The sequence below is a fragment of the Rana temporaria genome, chromosome 4 (genome assembly GCF_905171775.1).
Source record: "Rana temporaria chromosome 4, aRanTem1.1, whole genome shotgun sequence".
In the NCBI taxonomy this organism is placed as follows: domain Eukaryota; kingdom Metazoa; phylum Chordata; class Amphibia; order Anura; family Ranidae; genus Rana; species Rana temporaria.
Genome location: NC_053492.1, coordinates 16,211,904 through 16,228,996, shown reverse-complemented (window position 1 = coordinate 16,228,996; position 17,093 = coordinate 16,211,904). Strand labels below are relative to the sequence as shown.

Below are 17,093 nucleotides of genomic sequence, written 5' to 3'. Positions count from 1 at the left end.
GAGCCGAACAAAGGCTTCTTCAGAGTCAACCATTGAGTTGGGAAATCTTGACAAATCTTTATTGACTTGTTTCATAACTTTCCTTTTGACACAACCAGTCATTGTTCTGACCTATTGTGAAACCGAGAATTATATTATTATTATATTTTTTTTTAATAGTTTCAGTTCCTGGTCTGTCCTAATTATCTACGGGTATAAAATCCAGGTGCGGAATTGATAATCAGAGGTATATTCCCAGCAGGCATGAAGGTGATGGTGGCATCTCTCTTCCTTCTTCTGGGGGCATTCCTGCTCCCAGCAGAGACCACAAGCAGTAAGTGGATCTATTCCATGACTACTATTCCTTCTCTAAGCCTCTTCTTTTATTCCTCCCTCCCTCTATTTATAAATGTGTCCAATTGTTAGAAATGCATCATAAATGATGATTTAAAGGGGTTGTAAAAGTACAATTTTTTTCCCCTAAATAGTTTCCTTTACCTTAGTGCAGTCCTCCTTCACTTACCTCATCCTTCCATTTTGCTTTTACATGTCCTTATTTCTTCTGAGAAATCCTCACTTCCTGTTCTTCTGTCTGTAACTCCACACAGTAATGCGAGGCTTTCTCCCTGGTGTGGAGCGTCGTGCTCGCCCCCTCCCTTGGACTACAGGAGAGCCAGGACGCCCACTAACACACAGCTCCTTTCTATATCTGCAACGTAGAGAGCGTCCTGATTCTCCTGTAGTCCAAGGATGGAGGCGAGCATGACACTCCACACCAGGGAGAAAGCCTCGCATTACTGTGTGGAGTTACAGACAGAAGAACAGGAAGTGAGGATTTCTCAGAAGAAATAAGAACATTTAAAAGCAAAATGGAAGGATGAGGTAAGTGAAGGAGGACTACACTAAGGTAAAGGAAGCTATTTAGGGAAAAAACCTTGGATGGTTTTTCCGACAGAATTCCGCTCAAGCTTGGCTTGCATACACACGGTCACACAAACCATCTCTGAACTTTCGTTCATCAAGAACGCGGTGACGTACAACACTACAACGAGCCGAGAAAATGAAGTTCAATGCTTTCGAAAACACGAGGAATTGTTTCCGAGCATGCGTCGGGATTTTGCGCGTCGGAATTGCTACAGACGATTGGATTTTACCATAGGAATTTTTACTGTCGGAAAATTTGAGAACCAGCTCTCAATCTTTTGTTGGCGGAAATTCCGACAGCAAAAGTCAGATGACGTATACACACGGTCGGAATTTCCGTTCAAAAGCTCACATCAGACTTTTGCTGTCGAAATTTCCGATCGTGAGTTCGGCGTAGAATATGTAAATGCCTAGATACGCTGATTTACGAACGTACGTGCGCCCGTCGCAGTAAAGATACGCCGTTTACGTAAGGCGTTTTCCAGCGTAAAGTTATTCCATCAAATAGCTGGCCTAGACAATGTTAAGTATGGCCGTCGTTCCCGCGTCGAAATTTGAAAATTTTACGTTGTTTGCGTAAGTCGTCCGTGAATAGGGCTGGACGTAATTTACGTCCACGTCGAAACCAATACGTCCTTGCGGCGTACTTTGGAGCAATGCACACTGGGATATGTACACGGATGGCGCATGCGCCGTTCGTAAAAAACGTCAATTACGTCGGGTCACGAGTAATTTACATAAAACACACCCCCCATCCTCATTTGAATTAGGCGAGCTTACGCCGGCCCCATTTACGCTACGCCACCGTAAGTGAGGGGGCAAGTACTTTGTGAATACAGTACTTGCCTCTCTGACTTAAAGCGGAGCTCCACCCTAATTACAAAATTAGTTCTATTACACTTGCGCTAGCCAAAACGCTAAAAACCGATGTTTTCGTTTTCTAAATCTGTACAGTACCTGTATAATTGTTGAGGCTTCCGGTCTGCATCGTTGCGGGAATAATACGGGCATTGCATCACTTCCCGTTTGAGCAGAGCACTCTAGGAGCTCCCTGTCTTCACGCAGCCGTGATAACAAATATCGCGCGATTTCTACAGCAGGAAGTGACGTGCGATATCAACAAAGGAAGGAGGGCTGTGTTTACATCTGAGGGGGCGGGACGGGAACGCCAGCCGTTGTTAGGGGAACAGAGACGCTGACGCCGCTGCTCCCTTCTAAGAGTGTGCATGCTTGAGATCGCGCGGTGCATGCTGGGATTACAGCGTCAGCGAAAGCAGGAAGTCGCTGCTGGTGGGATTCTAATGCCCACAGTGAAGATGGCGACGGCACACACATATGAATATAACTGATTATTGCAGACTGTAAGCGAAAGGAGCGGACGTTTAACCAACGAAACGTGAGTTTATTTAACCCTTCCTACGGTCCTTTGAACTACCCCCCCCCCCCCCCCAAAAAAAACGATTTGGCATGGGAGAACCGCTTTAAAGTGGAGGTTCACCCGAACAAAAAATTTTAACATTAGATTGAGGCTCGTTTTGTGAAGGGGAATCGGGTGTTTTTTTTTAAATCGAAGCAGTACTTACCGTTTTAGAGAGATATCTTCTCCGCCGCTTCCGGGTATGGGCTGCGGGACTGGGCGTTCCTATTTGATTGACAGGCTTCTGACAGGCTTCCGACGGTCGCATACATCGCGTCACGAGTAGCCGAAAGAAGCAGAATATCGGTGCGGCTCTATACGGCGCCTGCGCACTGACGTTCGGCTACTTTCGGAAAATCGTGACGCGATGTATGCGACCGTCGGAAGCCTGTCAATCAAATAGGAACGCCCAGTCCCGCAGCCCATACCCAGAAGCGGCGGAGAAGATCGCTCTCTAAAACGGTAAGTACAGCTTCGATTTTAAAAAAAAAACACCCGATTCCCCTTCACAAAATGAGCCTCAATCTAAGGTTAAAAATTACGTTTTTGGGTGAACCTCCAATTTAAGGCGGCGTAGCGTAAATACGATACGCTACGCCGCCTTAAAGTTGCGGCGCTCTCTCTGAATCTGGCTATATGTGTTTAACTGCTACCGATGCTTTATGTATTGTTATCAATGCCTTCTCCCATTCTATTATTGATATCGGGTTCTCTATCTCCTCTTCCCATTTTCTCATATAGGCTAATTCCTTAATAGGTCCGGAGAAAAGTAATAATTTATAAACCTTAGAAAGTCTTTTAGTCAATTTTTGTTCTTTTATTAGCAATTGTTCAAAGTCAGCCAGTGGTCTAGTTATCAAAGATTATTGTATGTTTTGATTCAATGTACCGTATTTATCGGGGTATAGCGCGCTCCCGCGTATAGCGCGCATCCCTAAAGTTGCCCGAATTCCTGTGGAAAAAAGATCTTTTGTACTTACAGTTTTGGTGTCTTGCGCGGCGTCCATCGGCGGCCTTTTCGAGTCCGGCGTCCGTCTGCGGCTTCGGGTATCCTCTTCGTTGGGTCCGGCGTCCTTCTGCGGCTTTGGGTGTCCTCTTCGTCGGGTCCGGCGTCCGTCTGCGGCTTCGGGTGTCCTCTTCGTTGGGTCCGGCGTCCTTCTGCGGTTTTGGGTGTCCTCTTCGTCGGGTCCGGCGTCCGTCTGCGGCTTCGGGTGTCCTATTCGTCGGGTCCGGCGTCCTTCTGCGGCGTCCTCCCCGCTCGTTTCTCGCGCCGAGTTTGAATACTGCACCGACATATAACGAGCGCAGTACACTCGTGTATCGTCGGGCAGGCTCGGCAACTCTCGCGCTGACGTCAGCGCGAGAGGCGACGAGACTGCCCGAAGATACACGAGTGTACTGCGCTCGGTATATGCCGGCGCAGTATTCAAACTCGTGGCGGGAAAGCGGGTATCGGCGTATACCGCGCACCCACGATTTTGCCCTGATTTTCAGGGCAAAATAGTGCGCGGTATACGCCGATAAATACGGTATGTATTTTATTGGTGGCATTGTATCCATTTGTTTTTATATTCTGGTCTCATATCCTGGAGTTTGCCATCCACATCTTCCCAATTCCCCAGGAGGCAATCGGATATTCCCCGGATCAACTACCCCCGGTGTTATTACCCCTAAATGTCAGTATCCAGTTATATTTGGATGTGTAGGAATACATCCAACTATTTTTTTTTTAAAACAATCTGCTGAGCTGGCCAGAACTAGTTCTTGAGAGAGTCTATTTCACATTTTCATAGCTCTTATGCCGCGTACACACGATCATTTTTCGGCATGAAAAAAAAACAACATTTTTAAAAACGTCATTTAAAATGATCGTGTGTGGGCTCCACATCGTTTTTCATGTTCTGAAAAACGACAAAAAAAAAATTCGAACATGCTGCATTTTTTCACGTCGTTTTTAAAAATGTACACGTAGAATCGCGGCGGAGTAACGTATCCTTGATACGTTACACCGCCGCAATTTTTCATCGCAAGTGCCTGATTCACCAAGCACTTGCGATGAAAACCTACGCCCGCGGCCTCCGGCGCAAGGCGGGCCAATTCAAATGGGCGTGTGCCATTTAAATTAGGCGCGCTCCCGCGCCGGACCTACTGCGCATGCTCCGTTTCCTAACTCCCGCCGTGCGTTGCGCGCCGTGACGTCATTTTTATGAACGGCGACGCGCGTAGCGTACTTCCGTATTCCCGGACGGCTTACGCAAAGGACGTTGATTTTTAAATTTCGACGCGGGAACGACGGCCATACTTTAGACAGCAATACACTTGCTGACTAAAGTTAAGGCACCAAAAAAAAAGTGTAACTTTGCGACGGGCTAAAATAGACTAGCGGCGACGTAGCGAACGCGAAAAACCGTTGTGGATCCGCCGTAACTCCTAATTTGCATACCCGACGCTGGTTTACGACACAAACTCCCCCCAGCGGCAGCCGCGGTACTGCATCCTAAGATCCGACAGTGTAAAACAATAACACCTGTCAGATCTTCTGGCTATCTATGCGTAACTGATTCTATGAATCAGTCGCATAGTTAGAAACAGAGATACGACGGCGTATCAGGAGAAACGCCGTCGTATCTCATTTGTGAATCTGGCCCGTAGTTTTCCGGCTTGTAAAAAATGATCGTGTGTGGTCTAAAACGACGTTTTAAACCCGCGCATGCTCAGAAGCAAGTTATGAGACGGAGCAAGCACATTCATCACGCTGTAACAGACAGAAAATCGCAAATCGTCTTTTACTAACACGGAATCAGCTAAAAGCAGCTAAAAAATAGAACTTCCCCTTTAGAGTGCCGTCGTACGTGTTGTACGTCTCCGCGCTTTGTTCATAATTTTTCAAAAACGATGGTGTGTGGACAACATCGTTTTTAATGATGAAGTTGGAAAAACTTCATTTTTTGGACATGCTGAAAATGAAGTTTTTTTTCATGCCGAAAAATGATCGTGTGTACACGGCATTACTGTGAAGAAGTCTTTCCAGATGTGAAGGTTACATATGTCATAACTAGGGTAGTCCCGATACCGATACCAGTATCGGTATCGGGACCGATACCGAGTATTTGCGGGAGTACTTGTACTCGCACAAATACCCCCGATAACTAAATAGAATACTTTCCCCCCCCCCGCCGCTGCCGCCGCATCGCGCCACCACATCGAAAGCCGCCGCCTCGAAAGCCGCCGCATGGGTTAAACGGCATGCGGGAACATCACAGCTTTCATTTGAATAGCTGTAGTGTTCCCGCGCGTATAGACACTGCCCCTTGCTCGGGATTGGATGGGTGATCGTGATCTGTCCAATCCCGAGCAAGGGGAGTCTATACGCGCGGGCAAAACAGCTATTCAAATGAATGCTGTGATTTTCTCCTTGCGGCGGCGGCGGCTTTCGGTGGCAAAGGTATGGGGGAAATGGCTGGAGGGACATGGCTGCATATGTGAGGGACATGGCTAGAGGGACATGGCTGCATATGTGAGGGACATGGCTGCATATGTGAGGGACATGGCTAGAGGGACATGGCTGCATATGTGAGGGACATGGCTAGAGGGACATGGCTGCATATGTGAGGGACATGGCTAGAGGGACATGGCTGCATATGTGAGGGACATGGCTAGAGGGACATGGCTGCATATGTGAGGGACATAAATAAATAAATAGTGCAGCGCAAATGAATATATCTAAAAATACAAATTGTAACACAGTGATTCAAAATATTTAAATAGAGTCCATAAAGTGCAAAGTGATAAAGGTGCTCCGAAAAACACAATAGTGATAAGTGGTGCAGAAATCTTCATCAGATCTGTGACCCATAGGACAGGATTATCCTCCACCAAGGCTAATGGGTGGCCTCTCACCTCAACACTTCGACCTGTGGCTAGGTCAAAGGGCAAAAAGCAAATCCTCCAAGGAATAGTAATCAGCTTAACATGGGCTCAACTCCAAAGCGTCCACCAGATGAAACCAGCAAGCAATATGCAAGGCAGCACTCTCCCATAAAACATTCAATGGACCGGAAAGGAGTAAGAAAACAATCTAAGTGCTCTCTGCTTAAAACGTTTAATGATAGTAAAACAAAAGATAAAAACCACTCACATTGTCCTGCACTCTAAACCGAGTGCAGGGATAACAGCTAGTGCCGGAGCTCAGCGTCCGGATCAATGTAGACAGCGTGTGAGGTCTCTGTGAGGCAAACGCGGGTGACGTCAACGTAGCTCCTCCCCCTCGAGGGGGAGGAGCTACGTTGACGTCACCCGCGTTTGCCTCACAGAGACCTCACACGCTGTCTACATTGATCCGGACGCTGAGCTCCGGCACTAGCTGTTATCCCTGCACTCGGTTTAGAGTGCAGGACAATGTGAGTGGTTTTTATCTTTTGTTTTACTATCATTAAACGTTTTAAGCAGAGAGCACTTAGATTGTTTTCTTACTCCTTTCCGGTCCATTGAATGTTTTATGGGAGAGTGCTGCCTTGCATATTGCTTGCTGGTTCCATCTGGTGGACGCTTTGGAGTTGAGCCCATGTTAAGCTGATTACTATTCCTTGGAGGATTTGCTTTTTGCCCTTTGACCTAGCCACAGGTCGAAGTGTTGAGGTGAGAGGCCACCCATTAGCCTTGGTGGAGGATAATCCTGTCCTATGGGTCACAGATCTGATGAAGATTTCTGCACCATTTATCACTATTGTGTTTTTCGGAGCACCTTTATCACTTTGCACTTTATGGACTCTATTTAAATATTTTGAATCACTGTGTTACAATTTGTATTTTTAGATATATTCATTTGCGCTGCACTATTTATTTATTTATTCACTTTGAGATTTTTTTTTGGATTATATCTGCAGTGCTGGCTTGCAATTTAGTTTTATTTATACTTTCCAGCGCTGAATCACTTTATTTCTTTATGTGAGGGACATGGCTAGAGGGACATGGCTGCATATGTGAGGGACATGGCTGCATATGTGAGGGGCATGGCTAGAGGGACATGGCTGCATATGTGAGGGACATGGCTAGAGGGACATGGCTGCATATGCGAGGGACATGGCTAGAGGGACATGGCTGCATGTGTGAGGGACATGGCTGCATATGTGAGGGACATGGCTAGAGGGACATGGCTGCATATGTGAGGGACATGGCTGCATGTGTGAGGGACATGGCTAGAGGGACATGGCTGCATATGTGAGGGACATGGCTAGAGGGACATGGCTGCATATGTGAGGGACATGGCTAGAGGGACATGGCTGCATATGTGGGGGACATGGCTGCATATGTGGGGGACATGGCTGGAATATGTGGGGGACATGGCTGGAATATGTGGGGGACATGGCTGGAATATGTGGGGGACATGGCTGCATCTGTGGGGGGACATGGCTGCATTTGGGGACACATTTAAAAAAAGTATCGGTATTCGGTATCGGCGACTACTTGAAAAAAAGTATCGGTACTTGTACTCAGTCCTAAAAAAGTGGTATCGGGACAACCCTAGTCATAACTGACACACACACCCCCTATCACTATCCACAAGGGACAAGCTACGGGAATGATTGACATGTGGTGGGTGGACAGATTTATCAACATAACTTTGGCAATACAGAGTGACCCAAGGTGCCTATGCATGTCCGACTGTAATGTGCTCTTCATTTTATGAAGGATAGGTGTTTGAGTAGGCATGAAGTATTGTAATGGTAGGCACACACAGTGCGACTGAGATAAAAAAGGTGACGATGAACAGTAGATTTGAGTAAGCAAAAGTTTGTAGTAAACAATGTCCCTTTACCATGTATATCCATCAAAGTGCTGCCTGCCCCTTGGATGAAGGTGTGACCACCATTGAGCCCATTATTGTACAGTATATGAGTTTGTCATGCCTGGGGTAGAGTCACTGACTGTCTCTCTCTGTCTTCTTTTCACAGTCCGTCGTCCGGAATGCTCACTGTTGACGGAACTCTGTGCCCCGGAATCAACAGTAGATGAATGTAAGCCAAATGTTCCCTGTGACGGGGGACAGCTGTGCTGCTATAATTGCGGATGGAAATGTACTGATCCAATTATACCAGGTACAACAGCTAAGATAGCCCAGTGATTACATAGTCGCATAGTAAGTAAGGCTGAAAAAAAAAAAAAACACAAGTCCATCTAGCTTAACCGCTTCTGCCCCGTACCATTTCGCTGGCCAAAGACCAGGCCACTTATTGCGATTCGGCACTGCGTCGTTTTAACTGACAATTGCGCGGTCGTGCGACGTTGTACCCAAACAAAATTGGCGTCCCTTTTTTTCCCACAAATAGAGCTTTCTTTTGGTGGTATTTGATCATCTCTGTGGTTTTTATTTTTTGCGCTATAAACAAAAATAGAGTGAAAATTTTGAAAAAAATACAATATTTGTTACTTTTTCTATGATAAATATCCCCCAATAATATATAAAAAAAATGTTTCCATAGTTTAGGCCGATACATATTCTTCTACATATTTTTGGTAAAAAAAAAAATTGCAATGAGCGTTTATTGATTGGTTTGCGCAAAAGTTATAAGCGTCTACAAAATAGGGGATAGTTTCATGGCATTTTTATTAATATTGTTTTTTAGTAATGGCGGCGATCTGCGATTTTTATAGTGACTGCGACATTATGGTGGACACATCAGACACTTTTGACACATTTTTGGGACCATTGTCATTTTTACAGTGACCAGTGCTGTAAAAATGACACTGGCAGTGAAGGGGTTAATCTGTAGGGCGTGCTGAAGGGGTTAAGTCAGTACTAGAAAGTGATACTTACTGTTAGGGGGTGTGGCCGATCACAGGGGAACAGCCATCAGTGACGTGTCACTAGGCAGAATAGGTGAATGCCTTGTTTACAAAGGCATCCCTATGTTCTGCCTTTGCCGACCGCAATCGCGGGCCGCTCGGGAACATCGAGTTCCCGGGACCCGCAAGCACACTCACGAGGCACGCGGTGGGAGCGCAGGCCCGCTGGGTGGCAAATTTAAAGGGACGTACAGGTACGTCCATTTGCCTGCCCGTGCCATGTTGGCGACGTACATCTGCGTGTGGCGGTCGACAAGTGGTTAATCAATAGAAGAAAATAATTAAAAAGAAAATAGTAAACCTTCATATACACTATGACAAAGTTGGTCAGAGGAAGGCACAAAACCCTTATGAAGCATGGTCCAATTTACTCCAGTGGTGGAAAACATTTTTTCTCGACTCCCCAGGAGGCAATTGGATATTCCCTGGGATCAACTACCCCTGGTGTTATTAACCCTAAATGTCAGTATCCAGTTATATTTGGATGTGTAGGAATTAGGGCTGATTAAATTATTGTGTTCGATTAATCAATTTTTTTTTAATCGATTAATCGACTAATTTCGATTAATTATAACGCACATACAGATCCAACTACTTTTAGCTGATCTCCTTGCACGCCGTTTCCCAGTGCAGCTACCAACCACTGGGAAAATGGATAGCAGGATACAAAAAACACACAAAGGCAGCGCTCGATGGGAATAGCATTAAAACTTTTATAGTCTTCAAGCAGGCAACAAAACAAATAATGCAGGAACAAAGATTGTCTCTGGACAGCCGCACACTGAACAAATTGTAGACTTTATTGAAAAAAGGACAGCACTACAAGTCACAGCAAAGTGAAATAAAATAAAACCCAACTGCTGACACGTTTCGCACTAACACTAGTGCTTAGTCATAATGCACAAATAATGCACTGGAGATAAAATCGATGTAGCGACATAAACTGTAAAAATGGTGAGAGTAATACCAAACTGTAGCAAAAGCAGTCATAAAAACATGTAGCTAAGTATGATACTGGTATAAAAATGTGTACAACGATACCACTGCTGAATCCAGATAAGGAGAGGTTAACATCAGTCCGTCGGCATGTAGATGTCCCGTGAAGGGAACTATCACTACTCCCAGTGGATGGTTGTAGAATCCCAGGTTGATCAAGGGAGGTGATAGAGGGAAGTGTAACAGCCCTTGCGTGTGGCAGATAGTAAGGTCCCGCCGGCATGCAGATATGAAGGCACAGCAAAGGAGCCCTTCAGATGGACACGGCAAGCCCCGCCGGTGTCCGTGACGTCACCGTATCTCCGACGGAACTCCCTGAAGACCCGGAAGCCGGCGGAGAGATGAGTACCAATCAAAAGAATTTTGATGGATCAAAAAAATGAATCGATTAATCGAGGAATTAGTAGTTAATTTCCACAGCCCTAGTAGGAATACATCCAACACTTTTTTTTAAAAAACACGATCTGCTGAGCTGGCCAGAACTAGTTTTTGAGAGAGTCGATTCCACATTTTCACAGCTCTTACTGTGAAGAAGCCTTTCTTTATGTGAAGGTTACAGCTGTTTTTCACCAGACATAAAGAGTGCCTCCTTCTGCTGTGTAATGACCTAAAAGTAAATACCTCTATACCAAGTTTACTATATGGACCACTTACAGTGTGTATTTATACATGGTGATCGTATACCTCTTATGTATTTATTCATAGTGATCATATCCCCCTTATGTATTTATACATGGTGATTAGGGGTGAGCTTTATGTTCGAGTCGAACATGAGTTTGATTAGAACATTGTCTGTTCACCTGTTCGCCGAACTGCGAAAAATTTGGGGTGTTTGCGTCAAATTCGAAAAGCCGCAGAACATCCTTTAAAAGTCTATGGGAGAAATCAAAAGTGCTAATTTTAAAGGCTAATATGCAAGTTATTGTCATACATTGCCCCAGGGGACATGTATCAATGCAAAAAAAAAAGTTTTAAAAACGTCAGTTTTTTCAGGAGCAGTGATTTTAATTATGCTTAAAGTGAAACAATAAAAGTGAAATATTCCATTAAATTTCATACCTGGGGGATGTCTATAGTATGCCTGTAAAGTAGCGCTTGTTTCCCGTGCTTAGAAAAGTCCCTGCACAAAATGTAATTTCTAAAGGGAAAAAAATAGTCATTTAAAACTACTCACGGCTATTAATGAATTGTCGGGTCCCGGCAATACAGATAAAAGTCATTGAAAAAAACAGCATGGGTTCCCCCCTTAGTCCAATACCAGGCCCTTTGGGTCTGGTATGGATATTAAGGGGAACCCCAAACCAAAATTAAAAAAAAAAGCGTGGGGGTCCCCCCCAAATTCCATATCAGTCTCTTCAGGTCAGATATGGATATTAAGGGGAACCCTGCACCATTTTTTTTAAATGGCATGGGGTTCCCCCCAAAAATCCATACCAGACCCTTCAGGTCTGGTATGGATTTTAAAGGGAACCCCACACCAAAATTAAATTAAAAATTACGTGGGGTTCCCCCCAAAAATCCATACCAGACCCTTATCTGAGCATGCAACCTGGCAGGCCACAGGAAAAGAGGGGGGACAAGAGAGCGCCCCCCTCCTAAACCGTACCAGGCCACATGCTCTCAACATGGGGAGGATGTTCCCATGTTGATGGGGACAAGGGCCTCATCCCCACAACCCTTGCGGTTGTGGGGTTTGCGGGCGGGGGGCTTATCGGAACCTGGAAGACCCCTTTAACAAAGGTGGACTCCAGATCCCTGCCCCCCTATGTGAATTGGTAACGGGGTACATTGTACCCCTACCATTTCACAATAAAAAGTGTCAACATTTTAAAAACCACAGGAGACAGTTTGGGACAGGTCCTTTATTAAAAATAAAAAATAAATAAAAAATCCAACGATGTAATTGAGTCTCGAGCGATACAAAAAAAAAAAATCACCGCCGCTATGAATGATACCACCTCCATAGGAGGCGCCCAGCCGAATGACGCTTTCCCGGTGTGACAGCTCTTTTATAGCTGAGGGTGGGGCCACCCGTCATGTGCACGAGTGACGGGTGGCCCCCCCTCTGTGAGATACTGGACAAAGGGACAAATTAGAGGCAAAATTGGAAGGAGGGGAAGATATGGCGTAAGATATAAAAAGTAACCTTGCAAAAAAGATCTGAACAAATTTAATGGGGTGGGCAACTACATGGCAAATGAGGTTCAATGTAGAAAAATGTAAAATAATGCATTTGAGTGTCAAAAATATGAATGCAATCTATACACTGGGGGGAGAACCTCTGGGGGAGTCTAGGATGGAAAAGGACCTGGGGGTCCTAGTAGATGATAGGCTCAGCAATGCCAAGCTACTGCTAATAAAACAAACAGAATATTGGCATGCATTAAAAAGGGGGATTAAAGTGATAATTCTCCCGCTCTACAAGACTCCGCTGCAGCCAGCAACAATAGATCCCCCTAACAACAATCGACTCCCAGCAGCATCAACAGATCTCCGCACTGCCAGCATTAATAAACTTTCTGGCTGCCATCAACAATAGACCCCTCCCCCAACAGTAGATCTCTTTTAGCAACAAATGATCCCCCAGCAACATAAGACCCCCCCAGCAAAAATATGTAGAAGAATACGTATCGGCCTAAACTGAGGGGGAAAAAAAATGTATATATATTTTTGGGGGATATTTATTATAGCAAAATGTAAAAAATATTGTTTTTTTTTCCAAAATTCTCGCTCTATTTTTGTTTATAGCACAAAAACTAAAAACCGCAGAGGTGATCAAATACCACCAAAAGAAAGCTCTATTTGTGGGAAAAAAAGGACACCAATTTTGTTTGGGAGCCACGTCGCACGACTGCGCAATTGTCAGTTAAAGCGACGCAGTGCCGAATCACAAAAAGGGGCCTGGTCCTTTAGCTGCAAAATGGTCCGGGGCTGAAGTGGTTATTATTTGCCTCCCTTCCTTCCAGTTTTGCCTCCAACATGTGCCTATGCTCGCCCCTAAGGAAATCTGAACCAATTTTACCAGGTGCATCAGCTCAGACAGGCCAGTGATATCAGAAAACATTTACAGGCTATAGAAAAATATATATTTTTTTTTTTTTGTAAAGGTCTGTTAGACTAGAGCAGTGGTCTCCAAACTGCGGCCCTGGGGCCGGATGCGGCCCTTTTCCTGCCTTTATCCGGCCCTTGGGTCACTACTCCCAAAGATACAAAACACTATTCTGCCAACTGACACCAGCAATGAAGCACAATATCTCCCACTGACACCAATAATGGGACACTATTCCTCCAACTGATGCTAATGATGGGGCATTATTGCTTTACAATGATCCCGATGATGGGGTATTATTCCTCCCCACCCAATGATACCAATAAAGGGGCACTGTTCCTTCCAATTAAACCAATGACGGGGCACTTTCAGGGACGGATTCCAGACAAGGCCAACAAGGCCAGGCCTCGGGGCAGCAGTGGGTGCAGGGGCGGCACTGTGGCTGAGAGGAGAGGACACTTTCACTTTCATTTCGGGAGTTCCCCCCTGTCATGTCACGGATGGTGAGAGGAGAGAAAACAGAGGGAAGAGGAGGTGAGATGGTTCTCGGCAGCAGCAACCCCCCTCCCGGTTCTCAATGTCATTTTGTCATTTTTGGCAGCAGCACCCCCCAATGCTCAATGTCATTTTTGGCAGCAACACCCCCCCAGGTTCGCAGTGTCATTTTCGGCAGTACCAATCCCAGTCCCCCACCCCCCCCCCTCCGTTTCTCAATGCATCTCAGTATCCTGCCGAAAAAGTCCCCCGGCAGATAATGTCCCCCCTGTACTGCGTAGACGAGGGCGGCATTGAAGGACCCGGCCTTGGGGCGGCAAAGGGAGTAAATCCGGGCCTGGACACTTTTCCTCCCAATGATACCAATTATAGGGCACTGCTTCTCCCCCAATACCAATTATGGCGATGTTTACACCCACCGATGCCAAGAAAATGTCCACTACCACTGGCCATAGTCCGGCCCCCCTAAAGTCTGAAGGTTAATAAACTGGCCCATTGTTTAGAAAGTTTGGAGACCCCTGGACTAGAGGACCAATGTTATCATCCACCTGTTGTGACTCATTAACCCCTTCCCGACCGCCGCATGTACATATACGTCGGCCTAGACGTGGGTCGGGGGTCCGATCGGGACCCCCCCCGCGACTTGCGGCGGTCGGGTCCCCTCGGGGAGCGATCCGGGACGACGGCGCGGCTATTTGTTTTTAGCCGCTCCGTCGCGATCGCTCCCTGGAGCTGAAGAACGGGGAGAGCCGTGTGTAAACACGGCTTCCCCGTGCTTCACTATGGTGCTGCATCGATCGAGTGATCCCTTATGTAGGGAGACTCGATTGATGACGTCATTCCTACAGCCACACCCCCCTACAGTTGTAAACACACACACAGTGTACACCAAATCCTACAGCGCCACCTGTGGTTACCTCCCAAACTGCAACTGTCATTTTCACAATACAGAATGCAATTTAAATGCATTTTTTGCTGTGAAAATGACAATGGTCCCAAAAATGTGTCAAAATTGTCCGAAGTGTCCGCCATAATGTCGCAGTCACGAAAAAAATCGCTGATCGCCGCCATTAGTAGTAAAAAAAATTTTTTTTATAAAAATGCAATAAAACTTTCCCCTATTTTGTAAACGCTATAAATTTTGCGCAAACCACTCGATAAACGCTTATTGCGATTTTTTTTACCAAAAATAGGTACAAGAATACGTATCGCCCTAAACTGAGGAAAAAAAAATGTTATATATGTTTTTGGGGGATATTTATTATAGCAAAAAGTAAAAAATATTGCATTTTTTTCAAAATTGTCGCTCTATTTTTGTTTATAGCGCAAAAAATAAAAACCGCCGAGGTGATCAAATACCACCAAAAGAAAGCTCTATTTGTGGGGAAAAAAGGACGCCAATTTTGTTTGGGAGCCACGTCGCACGACCGCGCAATTGTCTGTTAAAGCGACGCAGTCCCAAACTGTAAAAACACCTTGGGTCTTTAGGCAGCAATATGGTCCGGGGCTTAAGTGGTTAATATGGAAGAGCCCTGGGGCCATCATAAAAAAAAAAATCTACAGAATTCTGAGTTTCAAAGTCAGAATTCTGAGTTTCAAAGTCAGAATTCTGAGTTTCAAAGTCAGAATTCTGACTTTGAAACTCAGAATTCTGACTTTGAAACTCAGAATTCTGTATTTTTTTATGATGGCCCCAGGGCTCTTCCATACATTAATATTGGAAATGTTATCATGACTTTCCAGTACAAAGTCAAAAAATTCTCACTGTTCTCTATCAGACCTCTTCCCACCATCAACAGTGAAAGGGGAAAAAGTTCTTCAATGCCGTATTACTGTTGTGTTACCAAATTCACCAGATAGTAGAGATGATCAATACCTTCCATGATGTGTAGAGCGTTACCAACTGTCACTTCTGTCCTCTCTCCACAGATCCACCTACAGACTGCACATGGTGGGCCAAACTCTTTCCAGGTCATCCTTGGGTATGTGACCCGCCACCCCTGGATCCTGTTCCTTTCCCACCACCACAAGGTGAGAAAGTAAACACTGAGCCAATCACTTAAGTCTCTGCACCAGAGAAGCTTGCACTCTAATGTCTCCTCCCACAATCACACACTATTATTATTATTATTATTATTATTATTATTATTATTATTATTATTACTCATTATTGTCTTTCCAGACACAGAATAAGAATCTACTGAAGACCTTTGTGGAGAGATGAGATCACCAGTACCCCGTTATGATCAGCAAGAGGTCCCCCTCCCCACACACACACACGGGAATTGTCTTTCAATAAAGAATTCTTCAATCCTGACATGTCAATTTCTGTTTTTTTTTTTTAACCACTTCCATACCGGGCACTTACCCCCCCCCCCCTTTCCTGCCCAGGCCAAATTTGCAGCTTTCAGCTCTGTTGCTGTTTAAATGACAATTGCGCGGTCGTGCTACGCTGTGCCCAAACATAATTTTTGTAATTTTCTTCCTACAAATAGAGCTTTCTGTTGGTGGTATTTGATCACCTCTTTTGCTAAACAAATAAATAAAAGACAGAAAATGTTGAAAAAAAAATGTTTATTTTGTTTTCATTATACAATTTTGTAAATAAGTAAGTTTTCTCTTTCACTGGCACCAATGAGGTTGCACTGACGATGGGCACTGGTAGACAGCACTGATGGGTGGCACTGATATGCAGCACTGATGGGCATTGATAGCGGCACTGATTGGCACTCATGGGTGGCATTGGTGGGTACTGATAGGCAACACTGATGGGCACTAAAAGGCTGCACTGATGGGTACTTATGAGTGGCACTGATAGGCAGGACTGCTGGGCACTGATAGGCAGCACTGATAGGCACTGATACGTGGCACTGATGGGCACTGATAAGCGTCACTGATAGATGGAACTGATAGACATCCCTTGTGGCACTGGCACTGGTAGGCATTGTGGATGGGCACTGATTGGCAGCTGCCTGGGCATTGATTGGCAGCTGCCTGGGCACATATTGGCATTTCCCGGGTGGTCTAGGTGGCATACCTGGTGGTCCAGTGGGGTGGCCATCCCCGGTGGTCCATTCCGGCATCCTGGTGGTCCTGGGCGGGCATCCGAGGGGGGCTGTGTAACAATCAGCACAGACCCCCGCCCCCCTGGTCAGGAGTGCAGCCGATCTGTCAGATGCTCCCTGTCATCGGGAGCAGTGATCGCATCATGTCAGTGATAGCCCAGCCCCCACACAGTTAGAATCACTCCCTAGGACACACTTAACCCCTTCCTCGCCCCCTAGTGTTTAACCCCTTCCCTGCCAGAGTGAGAAAAAAAGCAGTTCAACGGCTCTTCCTGTTTACATCGTGGTCAGTCGTGATTGGACATGGCTGATCACGTGGTAA

General features: G+C 45.6%; 1 protein-coding gene across 1 annotated transcript; it reads left to right on the top strand.

The window, feature by feature from the left end:
* Positions 1-204: 204 nt before the first annotated feature.
* LOC120935981 (nigwaprin-b-like) lies at positions 205-16,023 on the top strand. Its single transcript, XM_040348035.1, has 4 exons — positions 205-313; positions 8,275-8,418; positions 15,636-15,737; positions 15,889-16,023. Exons 1-4 carry the CDS (start codon positions 244-246, stop codon positions 15,897-15,899), a joined length of 327 nt encoding a protein of 108 aa, XP_040203969.1. The 5' UTR covers positions 205-243; the 3' UTR covers positions 15,900-16,023.
* Positions 16,024-17,093: the final 1,070 nt, after the last annotated feature.

Bases quoted from the DNA above. Each gene is read 5' to 3' on its own strand.
- LOC120935981 (XM_040348035.1), top strand. From the start codon at position 244: ATGAAGGTGATGGTGGCATCTCTCTTCCTTCTTCTGGGGGCATTCCTG. The intron at 314-8,274 runs GTAAGTGGATCT...TTCTTTTCACAG, and splicing joins CCCAGCAGAGACCACAAGCA to TCCGTCGTCCGGAATGCTCA. The intron at 8,419-15,635 runs GTACAACAGCTA...CTCTCTCCACAG, and splicing joins TACTGATCCAATTATACCAG to ATCCACCTACAGACTGCACA.